Source organism: Hoplias malabaricus, chromosome 6, assembly GCF_029633855.1.
Source record: "Hoplias malabaricus isolate fHopMal1 chromosome 6, fHopMal1.hap1, whole genome shotgun sequence".
NCBI lineage: Eukaryota > Metazoa > Chordata > Actinopteri > Characiformes > Erythrinidae > Hoplias > Hoplias malabaricus.
The window spans coordinates 35,887,628-35,903,601 of record NC_089805.1 but is presented as its reverse complement, the minus strand read 5'-3'; the positions used below and the strand labels follow the sequence as shown (position 1 = coordinate 35,903,601).

At 37.3% G+C, this 15,974-nt stretch overlaps 3 protein-coding genes across 5 annotated transcripts; 2 read left to right on the top strand and 1 right to left on the bottom strand.

Moving 5' to 3' along the window:
• Positions 1–1,033: 1,033 nt before the first annotated feature.
• On the top strand, positions 1,034–5,494 carry c6h6orf62 (chromosome 6 C6orf62 homolog). The gene is made up of 5 exons (XM_066674027.1): positions 1,034–2,635; positions 3,291–3,467; positions 3,745–3,870; positions 4,079–4,213; positions 4,309–5,494. Exons 1-5 carry the CDS (start codon positions 2,507–2,509, stop codon positions 4,432–4,434), a joined length of 693 nt encoding a protein of 230 aa, XP_066530124.1. The 5' UTR covers positions 1,034–2,506; the 3' UTR covers positions 4,435–5,494.
• A 22-nt stretch (positions 5,495–5,516) lies between these two features.
• acot13 (acyl-CoA thioesterase 13) lies at positions 5,517–7,226 on the bottom strand. The gene is made up of 3 exons (XM_066674028.1): positions 6,956–7,226; positions 5,906–6,090; positions 5,517–5,800 (listed from the first exon to the last, which is right to left on the bottom strand). Exons 1-3 carry the CDS (start codon positions 7,037–7,039, stop codon positions 5,644–5,646), a joined length of 426 nt encoding a protein of 141 aa, XP_066530125.1. The 5' UTR covers positions 7,040–7,226; the 3' UTR covers positions 5,517–5,643.
• tmem106bb (transmembrane protein 106Bb) lies at positions 6,444–14,135 on the top strand. 3 transcript variants are annotated; one of them, XM_066674023.1, is made up of 8 exons: positions 6,444–6,525; positions 10,626–10,838; positions 10,993–11,056; positions 11,470–11,629; positions 11,797–11,937; positions 12,124–12,173; positions 12,251–12,304; positions 12,440–14,135. In XM_066674023.1, the coding sequence occupies exons 1-8, from the start codon at positions 6,453–6,455 to the stop codon at positions 12,567–12,569; spliced, it is 885 nt and encodes a 294-aa protein (XP_066530120.1). In that variant the 5' UTR covers positions 6,444–6,452; the 3' UTR covers positions 12,570–14,135. The 3 variants fall into 3 exon arrangements, with proteins under 3 accessions (XP_066530120.1, XP_066530122.1, XP_066530121.1); XM_066674025.1 differs by lacking the exon at positions 6,444–6,525 and adding an exon at positions 7,948–8,069; XM_066674024.1 differs by lacking the exon at positions 6,444–6,525 and adding an exon at positions 8,469–8,612.
• The last annotated feature ends 1,839 nt before the right edge of the window (positions 14,136–15,974 follow it).

The following is a 15,974-nucleotide window of genomic DNA, read 5'->3' as shown; positions in this document are numbered from 1 at the left end:
AATACTCAATTTTCTTACTGGACACATGACTTGAGATTATCTGGATATATTTAGCAAGCCTGTATTGTGGAATTACATTCTCTGATAGCGAAATTGCTTAATCTTATACTTGAGGACCTTGTAAGAATGTCGTTCAGCTCTTTAATGGACAAGAATGGCTTTGGGTTTGTGGAACAGTCTGCAGAATTTGTTAAGAGTGTTTCCTGTCCTGTGTGGTGGAGATTTCAGTTAAAGTTTTTAGACAGTCCAGTCCAGGGGGTTAGTTTAGCTGCATGCTTTGTTTAAAGGAAGTATTACAGACAACTGCACAGTCCGTGTGTTTGTTAAACTTCCACTCTGATCCTGTTTTTATAAGACAAAATTGCTTCATAACGGCAATGAGAAGCCCTAGATTAAGTAATGATTCAGAGATTAGATTAATTTATCAAAGGCATGGTAGTTGTTCTTGAAAACACAAGCGCTCATATTTTCAGTCACGTGTCTACCAAGTGACGTGTTTACAAGGTTGCCAAATATAGATGTATGGAACATATTAAATGGAACAGTAGAAGAGGTAGAAAAGTTTTTTGATTGGAACATTTAATCCAAAAGTGGGAACTATGAATATATCCACTTCTTGACAGCTTCTCTAGTTATTTTAAGAACCCCCCCCCCCACACACACACACACACACTGCCCTAGTTTAATGTTTTTCACTTTTATTTGCATTTCTTTGTACAGAGAGATAGTCAGATAATTTAGACAAGTGTCAAGTCTATTCAATTTAAGGGGGGGGCTTAAAATATTCAGCCACTGAGAAATTTTGCTAAGCCTCTGGCCCAAAGAAAAAGCTTGATTATTTAGTTAATGATTTGCACAAAACTGTGCAGAGGATATATTAAACCTGAATATTATTACAGTCATGCTTGTTCTGAACATTCATTCTCCATACATAAAAATCAGTCTCTAGTTAAAGTTTAAAACTTCATTCTGTGGAGGTTTTGTTGGTAGAGGATCTGGCAACCGCTCACTACCACAACTGCGTGACGTTGAGAGCCAGCCATTTTGAGCTGTTGAGAGAGACAGGGTTTGTTTTTCACCTCAGACTCACGGGGAACGAAGACAGACGCCTCGACAAAAGAACTGCTACAGAGACATTTCACACAACCATTTTGTAATTATGGGTCCACCGCGAAGCAAATCTAATCCTTTGTTATCCGAAAGAAGGGAGAACTTGAGTTGGTTTGTTCATTTATCTTGACATGGCATGGGTGGTTTGGTCGGTTGGTTTGTGACGACGGCGGAAAACAACGAGAGATAGGAGCTGGGCAGAAACTGAGCTTTCACACGGGGCTAGGAGGTTTATTTCACAGATTTATATTTGACAGCGGAAGTAGAGGGTTTTGGTTTCTTATCCGAAACATTGCGGCGGTTAATCCACCGACAGAATGATGAGACGCGAGAAGACGAATAACCGTAAACGTTAGTTCACTGGCTTGGTTACTACCGTTAAACGACATACAAATACATCGAGTAGTTCACTAGCAGAACTACTGACCAGACATCGCCGATAAGAAGAAATGTAAGGGGTGAGGCCGTGAATAAATTGCTATCGGACGTGACAAACATCTCGGAGTTATTCTGAAATGTAGCTGGCGCTGAGTGAGCTCGGCGTGTTGTTGGCGAGGTGAGAGAGCGCTCAGCTCGGTCTAACTTTAGCCGAGTTCAGTTTCGCTGGGCAGACACCAGGAGCCAGAAAATGGAGACTCGCAGCAGTGGGGACACTACAGCCGACCGCGGGCCGATCTCACGGCCTTAAACTTCACGATGTCGAGCCGTTTCTGTGTACACCTGGTGCCAACGCCTCCAGGCATCTTACATTTCTCTGCCATGGTCGCCTTTACCCCTGTCATTCAGTCGTGCGTTAACTTTACTGAACAAAGTTTAATGCGGCAATAATGAACACACACACGTCCTGTCGTGGAAGAGACTCCAAAGTCCACAGTAGTCAGCTCTCGTAAAGATTTTTTTTCTTTAAAACTAGCTACAGGTAGCAGATTTGTACAACTTCAGCCAGGAATCTAACCTTATTTCTCTGTTTACCAAAAGAAATACAACAAAGCTGTCGGCATGCCCTTTGATTTTATTTTTTTATTTTTTGGTTAGGTGCAGTTGAGTCTGTAAGGTCTAAAAGGCAGGTCTGAGATGTGTTGAGCTCAGAATTGCAGGCAACAAGTTTGTAGTTCTAAATTGGCTTGTGTTGCTCACAGCTTGTTGCTCAAACATGGAATGAGAACCAGACACTGACAAGACTGCTGAGCCCCATGTGCACTATCCACACTGAGCTAAAAATGACTTGATTTAGTGAAAATGGCTTAATTTTTGGTAGGTTTCTTTCTTCATTAGAATTAGCATATATTACAGGTAGTGCCGAATCTCTCTTCAGACGCAAGCAATTTGAGCAGGGTAGACTACTTGCAGAAGGCATTGAAAGATAGTGTACATAGAAAGCAAGTCCTATAAAACAATGGGAGACCCAACATCTCGACGAAATCAAACGAGAAACCGACTCCGTGCCCAGCTACGGAAGAAAAGGGAATCTTTGGCTGACCAGTTTGACTTCAAAATCTACATTGCCTTCGTGTTTAAGGAAAAGGTGAAATTACCCCACATTGTACTGAAGTGTGATTAATACCAAATATGAAATGAAACAGCACTTTTTGCATTATGTTTTGAATCCTTTGAAAGCATTGCATTTCAGTGGCTTTTTAGGCAATATATGTCTTCATGCACAAAGCATGTTAGTAAAGGCTTTGTATTCAGACTGACACATCAGGCTTAGTACTACTGCATAAGTGAATTGGGAAACGGTTTCAACCTGAAACTTGTAAAGGGGACTTTCAAAGATTCTGTTTTTTTTTTGTTTTTTTTTTTGGTGCTAAGCTGCCTTTACAATACCTTACATATATCTCCACCGTAAATCCAATGATGCCATGACGCAAATCTTTAGCATCCCCTTGTAGAGCATGAGTATGTTAGAATTGGCACCTCCTGTGGTGCAGTCCCCGCGTTTAAACAAGTTAGAAGCCAATTACATTCGAACAGATTGAAAACAGTTTTCAATCTTTTTTTGTAAGATATTGATTTATAGAGACGTTTTGAAAATTTGGTTTAATTTCCCTTTAACAAACAAAAATGGCAGATACAGTACATAGAGAGAGGGAACATTGGAAAGAAGAATGCACTTGTTTACATCTGTCTTTATCATCCTGATTGGTAATTACTCTAATTTTTTTCCTGTTTGTGAACAGAAAAAGAAGTCTGCTCTTTTTGAGGTCGCAGAGGTGGTACCTGTCATGACAAATAATTATGAAGAAAATATCCTCAAAGGAGTGAAGGATTCAAGCTACTCCTTAGAAAGTTCTTTGGAGCTTCTTCAAAAAGATGTTGTGCAGTTGCATGCTCCTCGCTACCAGTCAATGCGCAGGGTATGTAATTAAAAAATTGAGAGGATGCATGTATTTAAAGTTTGTATTCTTTAAAAAGCATAATCACATGGATTTGAAAGCTTTAGCACCTTTCATTATTAAACTGAACAGGGAAAGATGTGATGAATGTTAGCAGGTTAGAGGCTGACCATCACAACATTTTAAATGTCATACATAAGCCAGAATTGCTGTTATTGTTGTTTAAAAAAATTTTCTACATTTGCTAAATGATGATTTGTAATTCTCTGATCTCATTGTGGTTTCCGAATGTATTAAGGATGTAATAGGTTGCACCCAGGAGATGGACTTCATCCTATGGCCCCGCAATGATATTGAGAAGATAGTGTGTCTTCTGTTCTCCAGATGGAAAGGAGCAGATCATGAACCATTCAGGCCTGTTCAGGTGACATTTGTGTGTGTGTGTGTGTGTACATCCACTCATCCATTTTCTGTAGCCACTTATCCAGTTCAGGTCTGGCACTGACCCGGAATCACTGGGTACAGGGCAACCTGCTTTTTGATGTTTGTGTGTGTATATATAATTTTATTTAATATTAAAATATTATCATTATTATTTTTTAATATGCACCCCATTCTTTTTCTGTACAAAGGCAAAGTTTGAATTTCACCATGGGGACTATGAGAAACAGTTTCTGCACGCTGTTGGCCGTAAAGACAAGGCTGGGATGGTCATGAACAACCCTAATCAGTCTGTGTTTCTTTTCTTGGACAGACAGCATTTGCAGGTTGGTGCTTTTTCTTTTTTAAATAATTTAAAGGTAGGAAGATGGGATGGTGTACTTAAAATATTGTTACGTTTTGTGCCTGTCTTTCCCTTTAGACTCCTAAAACCAAGGCCACAGTTTTCAAATTGTGCAGCCTCTGCCTCTACCTGCCACAGGATCAGCTGACCTGTTGGGGGGTTGGAGATATTGAAGATCACCTCCGTCCATATATGCCAGACTAGGAGAGATGTAGAAGATTCCTCCCAAGGCCTCTGAAGCAAGTTGACCTCATTCACATCCCTCAGTTGAATAGAAATGAACTTGTGCTTGGAACTCTCCTTTTTGTTAACCACTCATTTTCATTCAGGGTTTAATTTAGTTGTTCTTGTATCCCACTTACCAACGAGTTTGGTTTGGCTTGCTCATTTATTCTAACCTGTCTGCTTTTATTTGAACTTGCACGAACATTGTCTTTTGAGTGGTTGTTCTCTTGGAGCAGCACTGTCAGCAACAACAGTCACAGAAGGAACTCTATATTGGGGGAATAAAAAAATGCAAGACAATGCAAGGGGTTCCTTTAAACATGGGCCTCTTGTGTTGGACTGATTCTGATATCAGTGAATGAGTGAATAGTTAACTTGTCTCAAATTTTGGGGGAAAACTAGTTTCAAGAGTAAATGACAATCGGTGACAGATGATTAAACAGCCTGCATAGTCTTAGTGAAAAGGCTAATTTTCCTAGATGAACAATACTTGGCAAATTTTATTTGGTGTAGACATTGCTTTTCATTTTTCAACTGCCTGAGTTTTGCTGGACTTAATTTTTTTTGTCATTCCTTGCCTGTAAGATGTCAAACCATTTGTTTTAATTTTTTTGTGTGTAATTTCTGGAAGAGTAATGACATATGGGTTGGAGCTATTAAACACAATTTTTGAGGACATGGACATTATACAACAGCTATAGTGGATGGGCTTTTGGGGGTTGGCCTTTACAAAAATGTTTTACCACTCAAATAATTCATGCATTATTTGTTCATGCTACTGAATTCTGATTTTGTTTTTGGTGGTGGATATTCAGTGAGAAACTAATGCTTAAGTTCATGTACCTAACTTTTTTTTTTTTTTTTGTGGGAAACCTTAAATGCTTCATTAAACTTTTTTTGTTTCTTTATCATCCCCTTTGAGTACTAAGACTCTGAGTTTGAAACTTCATATCTGTAAACCAGCTTCCTTGGGTAATAAAGCATAAATCTAGCCACCATTCGGCTGTAAACCTCATGGGTTCATATGGAAGGAGACTTGTGTTAGTGACTTTGTCTTCAAACAGTACAGCACTGCTAAATATAGTGGAGAAAAAAAAATAACTTGTAGTGCTTTATTATTTTACAGCAAATATGTACAATGTAATTTCATAAGTTCCATAACTCAAATGACCCATGGTGTGTTAAAGATCAGCTGCCAAGGTGCTTCGTGTGTCTTCCCTGAGCAATCAATTTCCCGTTGGCTTTGTTTGTCAGGTCCACAGTAGCAAATGCCAGAGTTCTTCCTTGCTTTAAAACTTGGGCGGTTATCAAGATGTCTTCTCCAATTTTGGCTGCATTCATATACCTGTTAACGCCATACAGGGGCAGTTATCTATGATGTACTGCAATTATTGTAAATTATTTAAAGTTAAAGCAAATCTAGATGTAGATATGATTGGAGAAGCATTACGTGATGTTCATGTCCACGCTGACCCCTGGAGCTCCTCTCTCACTGTACATGATTGCAGTTGTGGAAATGACATCGACCAGAGTGGCAGTCAGGCCTCCATGCAGAGTCCCTCCACGGTTTGTGTGCTCTTCTTCCACCTTCATCTCACATACTACCTTACCAGGGCTGGCCGATACAAGCTCCACCTGTCGGAATATTTTATGTGAGATCTTTCAACATTCATAGAAAGGGAATAAGCTTCATATTTACAAAGAGGACATTTTTAGAGCATTAGACATTTCCAGTGTTTTTTGGGGTCACTTTTTTTTTTAATCAAAGGACTTGTGGGAAAAAAAATCTAAAATGAACTTTTATTTATATAGCTCATTTATTACAATTAAAGCACATTTAAAATAACGTAATATGAGGGAAAGCATAGAAAGGGAAATAAACTCTAGGAGTTGGGATTATTTGTAATATAATTAGGCCTTTATTAAACTGACACTGGACACAGAGGAAAACAATGTTTTCTTTTGAAATATGCCAAAAAGTAGGGGAATATGTAAATATGTGCATCTGCCTTGTGGAATACACAATGTTGTGGAAAGCTTCAGGAAATGCAAAGAAATCTGTGGGGCAAGGTCAGAAACCACTGGTGAATGTGTGTGACTTTCAAGAACTCAGGAAAAAAAACTGAATGTGGAACAATTTGAATATTTTAAGGATTACAAGGAAACCGCTTAATGTACTAAAACAACGACATGGGAACATATTTTATTACTGAGCATAAGTAAGCTGAAACGGTGCACGAAAAAATAACTTCATACGCCACGTTAAGCTGTTTTCTTTTTATAATGGGTTTAAATGAGAAGAAACCAGCTTTACAAGCTTTTGTTTTACTTTCAATTTGAGTTACAGGTTAAATTTCATTCATCAACAGAGAGCACTTAGTAGTAATTGAGAAAACACTGGTGCTCTCTGGTCGTTGTTTTAGTACATTAAACCACGTTAAGCGTTTTAGATTCTCCACAGTCTAGACGCTACTGAAGGTTGCTCAACTCACGTTCTCACCTTGTTTAAAACGCGGTCAAACCCAGGACTGTCCACCATCACCCGTAGGATCTGCTTCAGAGAGTTTAAAGACATAGAAGCCATTGCCGGTTTTTATATATTGAACCGAAATATGAAGGTTAACCTGATGTATATATATTTTTGGGGGGTGAATGGCAACAGGAAACCGTCTGCCTTTACATTTCCCAAAATAGCGTTTATCTTCAAGACATGTTTTGGCCATTGTTTTCTTTTTTCTGGTAGATCATATTTTATGATTTAGAAATATACGTTGAAAAAATTGCTATAATTCTCCACAGGCTGTACCATACATATTATGAATACTTTATAAATAAATGTTCTGACTGTAAAAACCTTTATTATGTAAAGCCCTCTGAGCTCCCTCTGTTCCGTCATGTGACGTGCTCGGTCAGACACCGAGAAATTCAAAACAAAGTTCTCAGTCCCTCAGCTTGATCTGACTCAGAGGGCTAGTCACAAAAATTAAAATACTGCTTGCATATATGTGCATTTTGTTTAGAATTTTTTTTTCTTCTGAAAAAAAAATTGAAAATTGAAAATCAGTAGTACTCTTATGCAACTGTAGTTTGTAGTTAGCTTTTTAAAATAATGTTTAATTCTGTTTTTTTTAATGTTGTATTCATATTTGCTTTGAGGCAGGGAATAAATATCATGAGTGAAATTATGGATTTCAACTTTTATTACTTAAACAATTTACTTACTTAACAATTATTAATTATTTAAATCCAGTTTGTTTTCCTGTTAGTCTTTGAAGTGTAACAGTTTTATTGTGTGCAAGCATTCTAAAATCTGGACCGTAAAAATAGTTATGCTAAATAGTGACTGAATCTCCAACAGCTCCTTTCTGCACCCTATATGGCATGGAACTGTGCCTGCTGCATAGTGCAGTGATTAGGCAGGTGTGTATTTCAGGGTTAAAGATTGCTGGGGTTATAAATATTTAAAATCACTATCTGTTAAACCTCTAAAAACTTCTCCTGAATGCAGTTGTCCCAGTTCTATACGCAATTATTCCTCTATTCCTCACTCCTGTCTCAACCTCTGCGCTACACACCTACAGCTCGAAATACCCATCCTGCAAACTGAGAGTTAGGTTTGTTACATAAGAACCCCTGGTTCTGTGAATTTGCCCTTTCTTTAGGACACTGCTAATTCAAAATTCTTTCCATGGGGTTGGAAAATCCAAGGACACTGTACGATCTCAGGGAGCTGTTAAAACACTTGACTTTTACTGGAGGTGGCCTTTAATAGATTATTTGGGTGTAGAAGCTGTTTTTTTTATTTTTATTTAATTTTTTTGGATCAGTAAAGTGCACTAGAGTACTGGGATTGAGCCTAAATTAGAAGTATATTACGAGAATTTTAGAAACTGCCTTCATTTAAAAACATATTTAATTTAAACTAAAAGACACTGCCTGAAATGGCTGTGTTAAAATGGTGTTTTGCTAAAATGTAAGGTGTTAAAAGAAATGTAAAAACTCGCAACACGCTTCGTGGATGGTTCATTTAATTCAGCTGAAGATAGAGGGCAGTCGAGGGGACAGTTACTCATCTTTCTGCGCTTGTCTCTCTGTCTCTGAGACATAAACAAGACTTGCATGATCACAGAAAGAATCAGAGAACAGGCCCGGACCCGGTAAGAGAACAGATTTACAGAGAAACGAAACAGGGTCGTTAGGACCACTTTGATTAAACAGATTTTCAGTCATGCCCGTCTTCTGTTTCTGCTGTTCAGTGACCGTTAGCTAGCTTTAGCTGCTCTGTTTACCGCTAATCACAATAAAACAACACTAGGTTAGGGCAGCACAAAGTTAGCTGATTTTAACAGGTTAACGTTGACAAACGTAACATAAATATTCCCAGAAATCCCCGTGTTTAAACAATATTGATATTACTGCTCATCTCTTATTTATAACATCAGGAGAGAATCCAGCTCAGCTAATGTTAGCTCGTTTTGTGACAGTTTAATTTAAAAGTAACGGTAGGTTTATTTAACGTTTCGGGATTAACGTTAAACGACATTAATATCGTATGGGCCACGTTCAGTCGTTTAGTTTGTGACTTGTCCGGTTACTTACACCAATTTAAGTATTGACTTCATTTCCACGCGGCACCAAATGTCTATATTAAATAGAATGCAGAATAAAACACCAATTGGGAATAAAACTGACGGGATTTGCGGTTCAGTCCCGGCCATGACAGTCAGTTTTGACCTAACGGATGAGTATGAACGTGTCCAGACAAACATGACCAGCTAACTTTTGTAAACAAAATAGGTGAACACAGTTCTGCTCGGTTATTACACAGTATATGACGATATTTCATATACGAAACAACATCAATCTTTTAAAACTAAGAGAATATTTGATATTTGCCTCAGTGTATTAAGCCTAGCAAATAAATAAATTGCTCTCAAAATTATTCTCTTTTCCTCACAGAAGATGCATTAGAATAATATGTCATCCGACCAGGTGACTTTCATAGAACAAGATTTCAGGGTTTCCAGACAGTTTAATCCCAGAACTTTGTGTCAGTTGTTTGATACGTTGCAATATTTATTTCTGGTTTAAGATTAATCCAGGTTTAAGGGATATCCACATTGTGTTTAATCTTCTCCTTGCTTTCAGAGAAATTGAGTCGGAATATAAATATTTTCAATGTTTTAGAAAGATGTACAACCTTTTATTAGTTAAATGTAAAACTAATGATAACTTGGTTATTGTTTTTTTTTTTTGGTCTGATGTGGATGCAGTTTTATTGGGATAGTATTCCTGTGCTTTATTTTGTGCTTTGATTTTTTTTTTTCTTTTTAAATTGTCATTGAATCATCAGGCCATATATCAAAATCCATTTAAAAAAAATAAGATTCCTGAGTCTTTTCAGTCCTAGGAAACTAGCACTTAAATACACCACTGTTATCAGCATTGGTGAATACCTATTTTGTGAAGCAATATCTGACTTAGATAGACTTTTGCTGAACCAAGCAACATACGGGGCAGCCGTGGCCTAATGTTTAGAGAAGAGGGCTTAGGGCTGAAAGGTCATTGCTTATATTCCCACCACCTGCAGGAAAACTGGAGGCGGTGGGAATGAAGGAACAGCACTGCCCTCCTCCCTCAATCCATGGCTGAGCTGCCCTTGAGCAAGGCACCAAACCCTCAACTGTTCCCCGGGTGCTGGGTATGGCTGCCTGCCGCTCTGGGTGTGTGTTCACAGCCCCTAATGACTTTGTGTGTGTTCACTGACACAGATGAGTTGAATGCGGAAGACACATTTTGTTGTACAATGACAAACACTTTCACATTTCCTATTCCTATTTCAAGCTTGAGACATTTTGAATTTATATAAAGCCATTATCATGAGGAGTGGCATGACCAGCAAGACATTTAATACATTACATTTTATTTAGTATTTAAAGATGAACAATTCCAATCCTCATCAGTAAAATCTGAGTTTCTTGAACAGTATGCTTACTTTTTATACAGATCACTTTACCAGAATAAAAAAAATGTAACAATAGAATGGTGTAAATATCAGGATTTTAATGCACATGTTCAACAGTTAGAATACTGTTTGGCAGACACTCGAGGATCAGATTATGGGGTTTCTAGTTGTTTGGATTTTTGTGACCTATTCCTTATTGCAACAGGTGTGATTATGGGGAAGGCAGTGTCTCACCTTCCTAAGCAGGCGTCCCATGATAAGTGCCCTGCCAGTCTGACCACTTCATCTGAGTACAAGGTCATGCAGAATGAGGAAAGCAAAAATGGTGGAGACGTGTCTCAGTTCCCATATGTGGAATTCACTGGAAGGGATAGTGTAACCTGCCCAACATGCCAGGGCACTGGGCGGATTCCACGAGGTAAATATGTCATGGTAAAAACAGGTTAAAACATGGGGTTGCTTTTAATCTCAACACCTCCAAAAGTTCAAATAAGTGGTCAAATGACAATGATAAACATTTAAATGTGGTGTACAGATTGAGGGGCGTTTTTAATACAGCATCATTTTTGCAGGTCAAGAAAATCAACTGGTGGCATTGATTCCATACAGTGACCAGAGGTTGAGACCCAGGAGAACGTGAGAGCTCTTTTAATAATTTATGTTCCATCAAATTTTGACACTTTTATACCTAGTGTTCTTCTGCAAAACCCACTGTATTTAAGTCCTGAATTAAAATGATCTTTAGTGACAGTAGAATTGTGATTGTATTTTAAGACTCTGTGTATAGACGTCATGCTTCACAGCTATTGTCGTTCCTGCAATATATAAACATGTGACTGTCAAACAAGAAATAACATAACATTATCAATATGATTTTGAATCAGTTTTCTTAACCTGGCTTAACATGCTTTAAACCTATTCTGAGCTAGTTTGAATGTTAACCAGTTTAAAAAGATTGCAATCTCATGCTAGACCTAATCTCAGTTCAGACAAATGACACTTTGTAATGTGAGCAGAAATATCATTTAATCTTAATGATTGCTTTACAGAAAGTTATATGTGACCGCCTCAGTAGTGCTGTGCCTGCTGCTCTGTGGATTAGCGGTGTTCTTCCTGTTTCCACGATCCATTGATGTGAACTATGTTGGGGTGAAGTCTGTCTATGTCACCTATGACCAGACCAAGCGCATCGTCTATCTTAACATTACTGTAAGCTATTGCAAATGTTTCTGTTTAAAGTAACACTGGAGAGTTTAACTGGAAAATCACTTTGTAAAACATGCCATGACAATAAGCAATCCAATACAGGTGATTAGTTCAGAAAATGCAGACCTTATCTGTGAAATGTTACTGTCAATTTTTTTTTTACATGATAGAATTTGCTGAATATTAAAAACAACAACTACTACTCTGTGGATGTGGCCAACATCACAGCACAAGTGCAGTTTTCCAAGACCGTGATTGGAAAAACCCGTGTCAGTAATATCACCACTATTGGTCCCCTGGACATGAAGCAGGTAAAGCTTTTATCTGTGACCAGAGAGGTCCTGTGTTATTGAATTTCTCTGCTAGTGTTAACACGGAAGTGTAATTTAAAGGTTAAATAATGTGGTGTTTCAAAATGTATCGAAATATTTCTTGAATATTTTATATAAACACATTTCAATAAAATAGAAACAGACATTGTCGTCTTTGTGTTCCAGATTGATTATATGGTTCCCACCACCATAGCAGATGAAATGAGTTACATGTAGTAAGTATGCTTCTTTTGCATATCATGAAAGTTTTGTCCAAAAAGTGTTCCTTAACTCAAGCTGATTTATTTTTCAGTGACTACTGTACACTGCAGACCATCAAAGTGCACAACATTGTGGTCATGCTGCAGTAAGTATTCCACCAAGATACATTGGATAGTCCCTAAAATGCCCGTGTAAAGTAAGACTTTGATTAAAGCACATGTGAATGAACAGTGGAAAAATTATGAGAGGATTGAGTTATTTGTCTCATCCTTGTTTGCAGGGTAACCGTCACCACAGCGTATTTTGGTCACGCTGAACAGGTGTCCCAGGAGATGTACCAATATGTGGATTGTGGGGGCAACACTACACTGCTTCATGAGTACAACCTCAGAAGTCTGGAAACAGAATAGAGCATGAACATACTCCTTTAATCCCCTTCTCTCCCAAGTCACAGTATAATTGTTATTTCCAAATTGACTCTAAAGTCTACTATATTCCACATTTGAATAATCAGGATGGTTCCTTGTGGATGCACTTTATTTTCAAATTTCCATATTTTTCAAGACACTACTGCTTCGTGTAGCAGTACAGCTGAAATATTCCTAGCTGAACCACTTACACTATCATTAATTATTTTTAATTTATTTTGAAAAGTGAAAAAAAAATTAAATAAGTTGTACATAATATCACAGCAAAACTCTTAATACTTATTTGTCTAATACTACTAGACTTCCTTTTTGTCTAATAATATTTGAGTTTCCCTGTTTAAAACTGTGCACATAAGCTAGTTACTGACTCTTTTCTAATATCTGTTAACAGTTCTGAACTACAGGACAAACCTGAATCTATAGGTCATGCATGTTTTGGAGTCTTTTTAAAAATGTATCTTGCAGTGTTTCTATTTAATAAGAAAACAGTATTTATTAGAATAACGGTTTACCTCATATTAGTGTTAGTCTTTCTGCTTCTGGAGTTGGTGCTGTTTTACTGTCTGCTTTACACAACATTGTTCTAAAGATGGTGAGGATCTGTATTCTGGGTCAATTTCAAACATATTTTGTCTTTTTTTTTCCTTTTTTCCTTGCGGACATTTTGTTTCTTTACTTCCATTCATAAGCTATGAGATGCTGGTTGATAATGACCTGCATGTAAACATTTATGATAACACTTTGTTCTGGACTAATTGCATTGAGTTGAATGAGAATTGGGGTTCATGGCTTGGCTGTGTTTGATGAACATTCCGCACAATTAAAGCATATGCTTTTTGTAGATTTCACTACACACAGATACTGCGTCCCCCACACAGTGAACTAGATGTTATGCTCTGGTGTGAATAAAATAGAAGAGAAGGTTGGTATTAGTGGTTTAATAAAGTATTTTAAAATTGTTTCTACACCATCTGTGGCTAACACAACACTTTTAACATTTTAACCAAATTTGTGAGGCAGTTCCTAAAAAGAAGGTTTTTTTGGTTGGTGAAACTAGTTTGAGTAAGAGTTACTAACCAATAGTAGCTAATTACAGTATTACAGTAAAAACCTTTACTGAGGACATGGTTTGAGGTTTGTTCATATGTATTACCTTTAGTTGCTGTAGAAATGACACTAGAGTACTGATAATATCTGAACCCACTCAGAAAAAGTATTTGTTTAACCAGCTTTAAAGGTATTTGAGTAGGTCTGGTGTGATTTTTGTCAGCACCTGAATAATGTATGTGGTGTACCAGCAGGTTTTTCTGTCGAAAATATAAAAAATGTAATTTTTCCTGATTGTAACTGCTGTGTTTGATGAACTGTTGTTTTAGCTTCTGCTTAGTTCTCAGAGTTCTAATGAAAAGCTAATATTTCTAGACGAAAAAGTAGACCTATGTGGAAAAGACAAAGCTGCATACATATAGTTTTGCTACATAGTCATCTGATACATATTTTCTTGGCATGAATAAAGGTCTCAAACTCGTGACTTTTGTGTTAGACTTAAATTCATTTGTGTGTTCATAGCCTGCACAGCTAAAATGTGACTGTATTTGATGTGGTTTGCCCAGGAGAAGAAAACGACAGATTCATGTTTAAAGTGAAGAATTTACTTTAAAAAAGCAGATTATGGGCGAAGGCAGGCAACCGGGCTTCTGTTCTTGCCTCAGGCACATTTCAGTTTTACATTGTGTGTGCAGTAGCTTGGTTACCCATCCTGCATATGTATTTTTTCTGTGACAGTTTGGAATTGAGAGAGCTGTCTCGGAGATTTAGAAAATGAAATCATTTAGAGGATCCTGGTTGCAGAATCTGTGGGTTTGGAATTAAGTCTGAAAACATGCTTTAATCAAGTTTAGATTGTAAGATACAGTTTCCTAGAAATTGCAGTGTTAAGATCATATTTATGTTAGGGAATTTCGCAGGAAGGGAACTATAAACGTCCTGCTTGATCACAGGTTGATGGGCTTTAGTTTCCAGTGGTTCTGGTAATTGAACCTCTAACGGAGACTGCAGATTATCAAAGTGTTTAACTCTTTAACATTAAATAAATTACTAGCTACTCAGTCTCTTTGGTATTATTTACTAAGGAATAAGATTATTTAAAAAGTGCTTTGATCAGAAATGACTAAGTTCATTAGTCATTAGGGTAGGCCTGCATAGTTTAAGCAGCGTTTAAGTGCCAAAAGTTTGCTATTTACCCTCAGTATTCATGAGAGTATTGACAGTATTAATTTGCACAATATCTTTCAAATATGGAGAGTTTTTCATGAAAAAAAGGCAGCAGTTGTTATTTTTCATTAATATGCAAGTTGCTATCTCAATATTTCAAGATATTATCTCATTATTTTGAAATATTAAGTCAATATATTGAGATTGCATACAATATATATACAATATATATTTAATTATGTGTTTCTACTTCTATATGTACATTAAAAACTTGAGAGGTTAATTTTCCTTCCAAATGAAATTGAACAAAGAAATTATTTTTAAAAAAATATTTAAAAAGGCCTTTTTTCAGCAGTAAATTCTGTGGTGGTTGAAGTGAGGGTTTTTTTTATTTATTTATATATATATATATATATATATATATATATATATATATAGGGTGGCACGGTGGCGCAGCAGGTAGTGTCACACAGCTCCAGAGACCTGGAGGTTGTGGGTTCGATTCCTGCTCTGGGTGACTGTCCGTGAGGAGTTGGTGTGTTCTCCCCGTGTCCGTGTGGGTTTCCTGCGGGTGCTCCGGTTTCCTCCCACAGTCCAAAAACACATGTTGGTGGATTAGCGACTCAAAAGTGTCCGTGAATGTGTGTGTGTCTGTGTTGCTCTGTGAGGGACTGGCGCCCCCTCTGGGGTGTATTTCCCGCCTTATATAGTATATATATATATATATAGTGTGTGTGTTCTTTTAAACGTTCAGCAATATAATGTATTATATTTATATATGTGTAATGTTTATACGAAATCTCATAAAAAACATTGTTCAGAACATCAAACACTGGAATTTTATTATATTATACCATTTATTTGGTAAGTTAAGTCTTTATGTTATTTCAGCAATAACGCCATACACCAGTAGGTGGCAGTAAAGCATCATGATTCACGAAATACACAAACTTAACGTGTTAACACGTTCATAATGCGTTAACACTTAAATACCTTAGCATGTTAACACAAAATTATACGCTACGTGTTAACACGGAAAAGCCAACACGTTTAGAGACCAACGGCGTTCCATAAAGCCAACACGTTTAGAGACCAACGGCGTTCCATACTCTATCCGCTTGTTAAGTCCTCCAGGTCCAAACCACTGCTCAGTATGGCCAACTTAGTGATTTT

Coding starts and splice junctions, on each gene's coding strand:
- c6h6orf62 (XM_066674027.1), top strand. CDS start 2,507: ATGGGAGACCCAACATCTCGACGAAATCAAACGAGAAACCGACTCCGT. Junction 2,636..3,290: donor CCTTCGTGTTTAAGGAAAAG/GTGAAATTACCC, acceptor GTTTGTGAACAG/AAAAAGAAGTCTGCTCTTTT. Junction 3,871..4,078: donor AACCATTCAGGCCTGTTCAG/GTGACATTTGTG, acceptor TTCTGTACAAAG/GCAAAGTTTGAATTTCACCA.
- tmem106bb (XM_066674023.1), top strand. CDS start 6,453: ATGTGCATCTGCCTTGTGGAATACACAATGTTGTGGAAAGCTTCAGGA. Junction 10,839..10,992: donor CACTGGGCGGATTCCACGAG/GTAAATATGTCA, acceptor TCATTTTTGCAG/GTCAAGAAAATCAACTGGTG. Junction 12,174..12,250: donor GATGAAATGAGTTACATGTA/GTAAGTATGCTT, acceptor TTTATTTTTCAG/TGACTACTGTACACTGCAGA.
- acot13 (XM_066674028.1), bottom strand. CDS start 7,039: ATGGCTTCTATGTCTTTAAACTCTCTGAAGCAGATCCTACGGGTGATG. Junction 6,091..6,955: donor TTGACCGCGTTTTAAACAAG/GTGAGAACGTGA, acceptor ATATTCCGACAG/GTGGAGCTTGTATCGGCCAG. Junction 5,801..5,905: donor AGCGTGGACATGAACATCAC/GTAATGCTTCTC, acceptor TGGCGTTAACAG/GTATATGAATGCAGCCAAAA.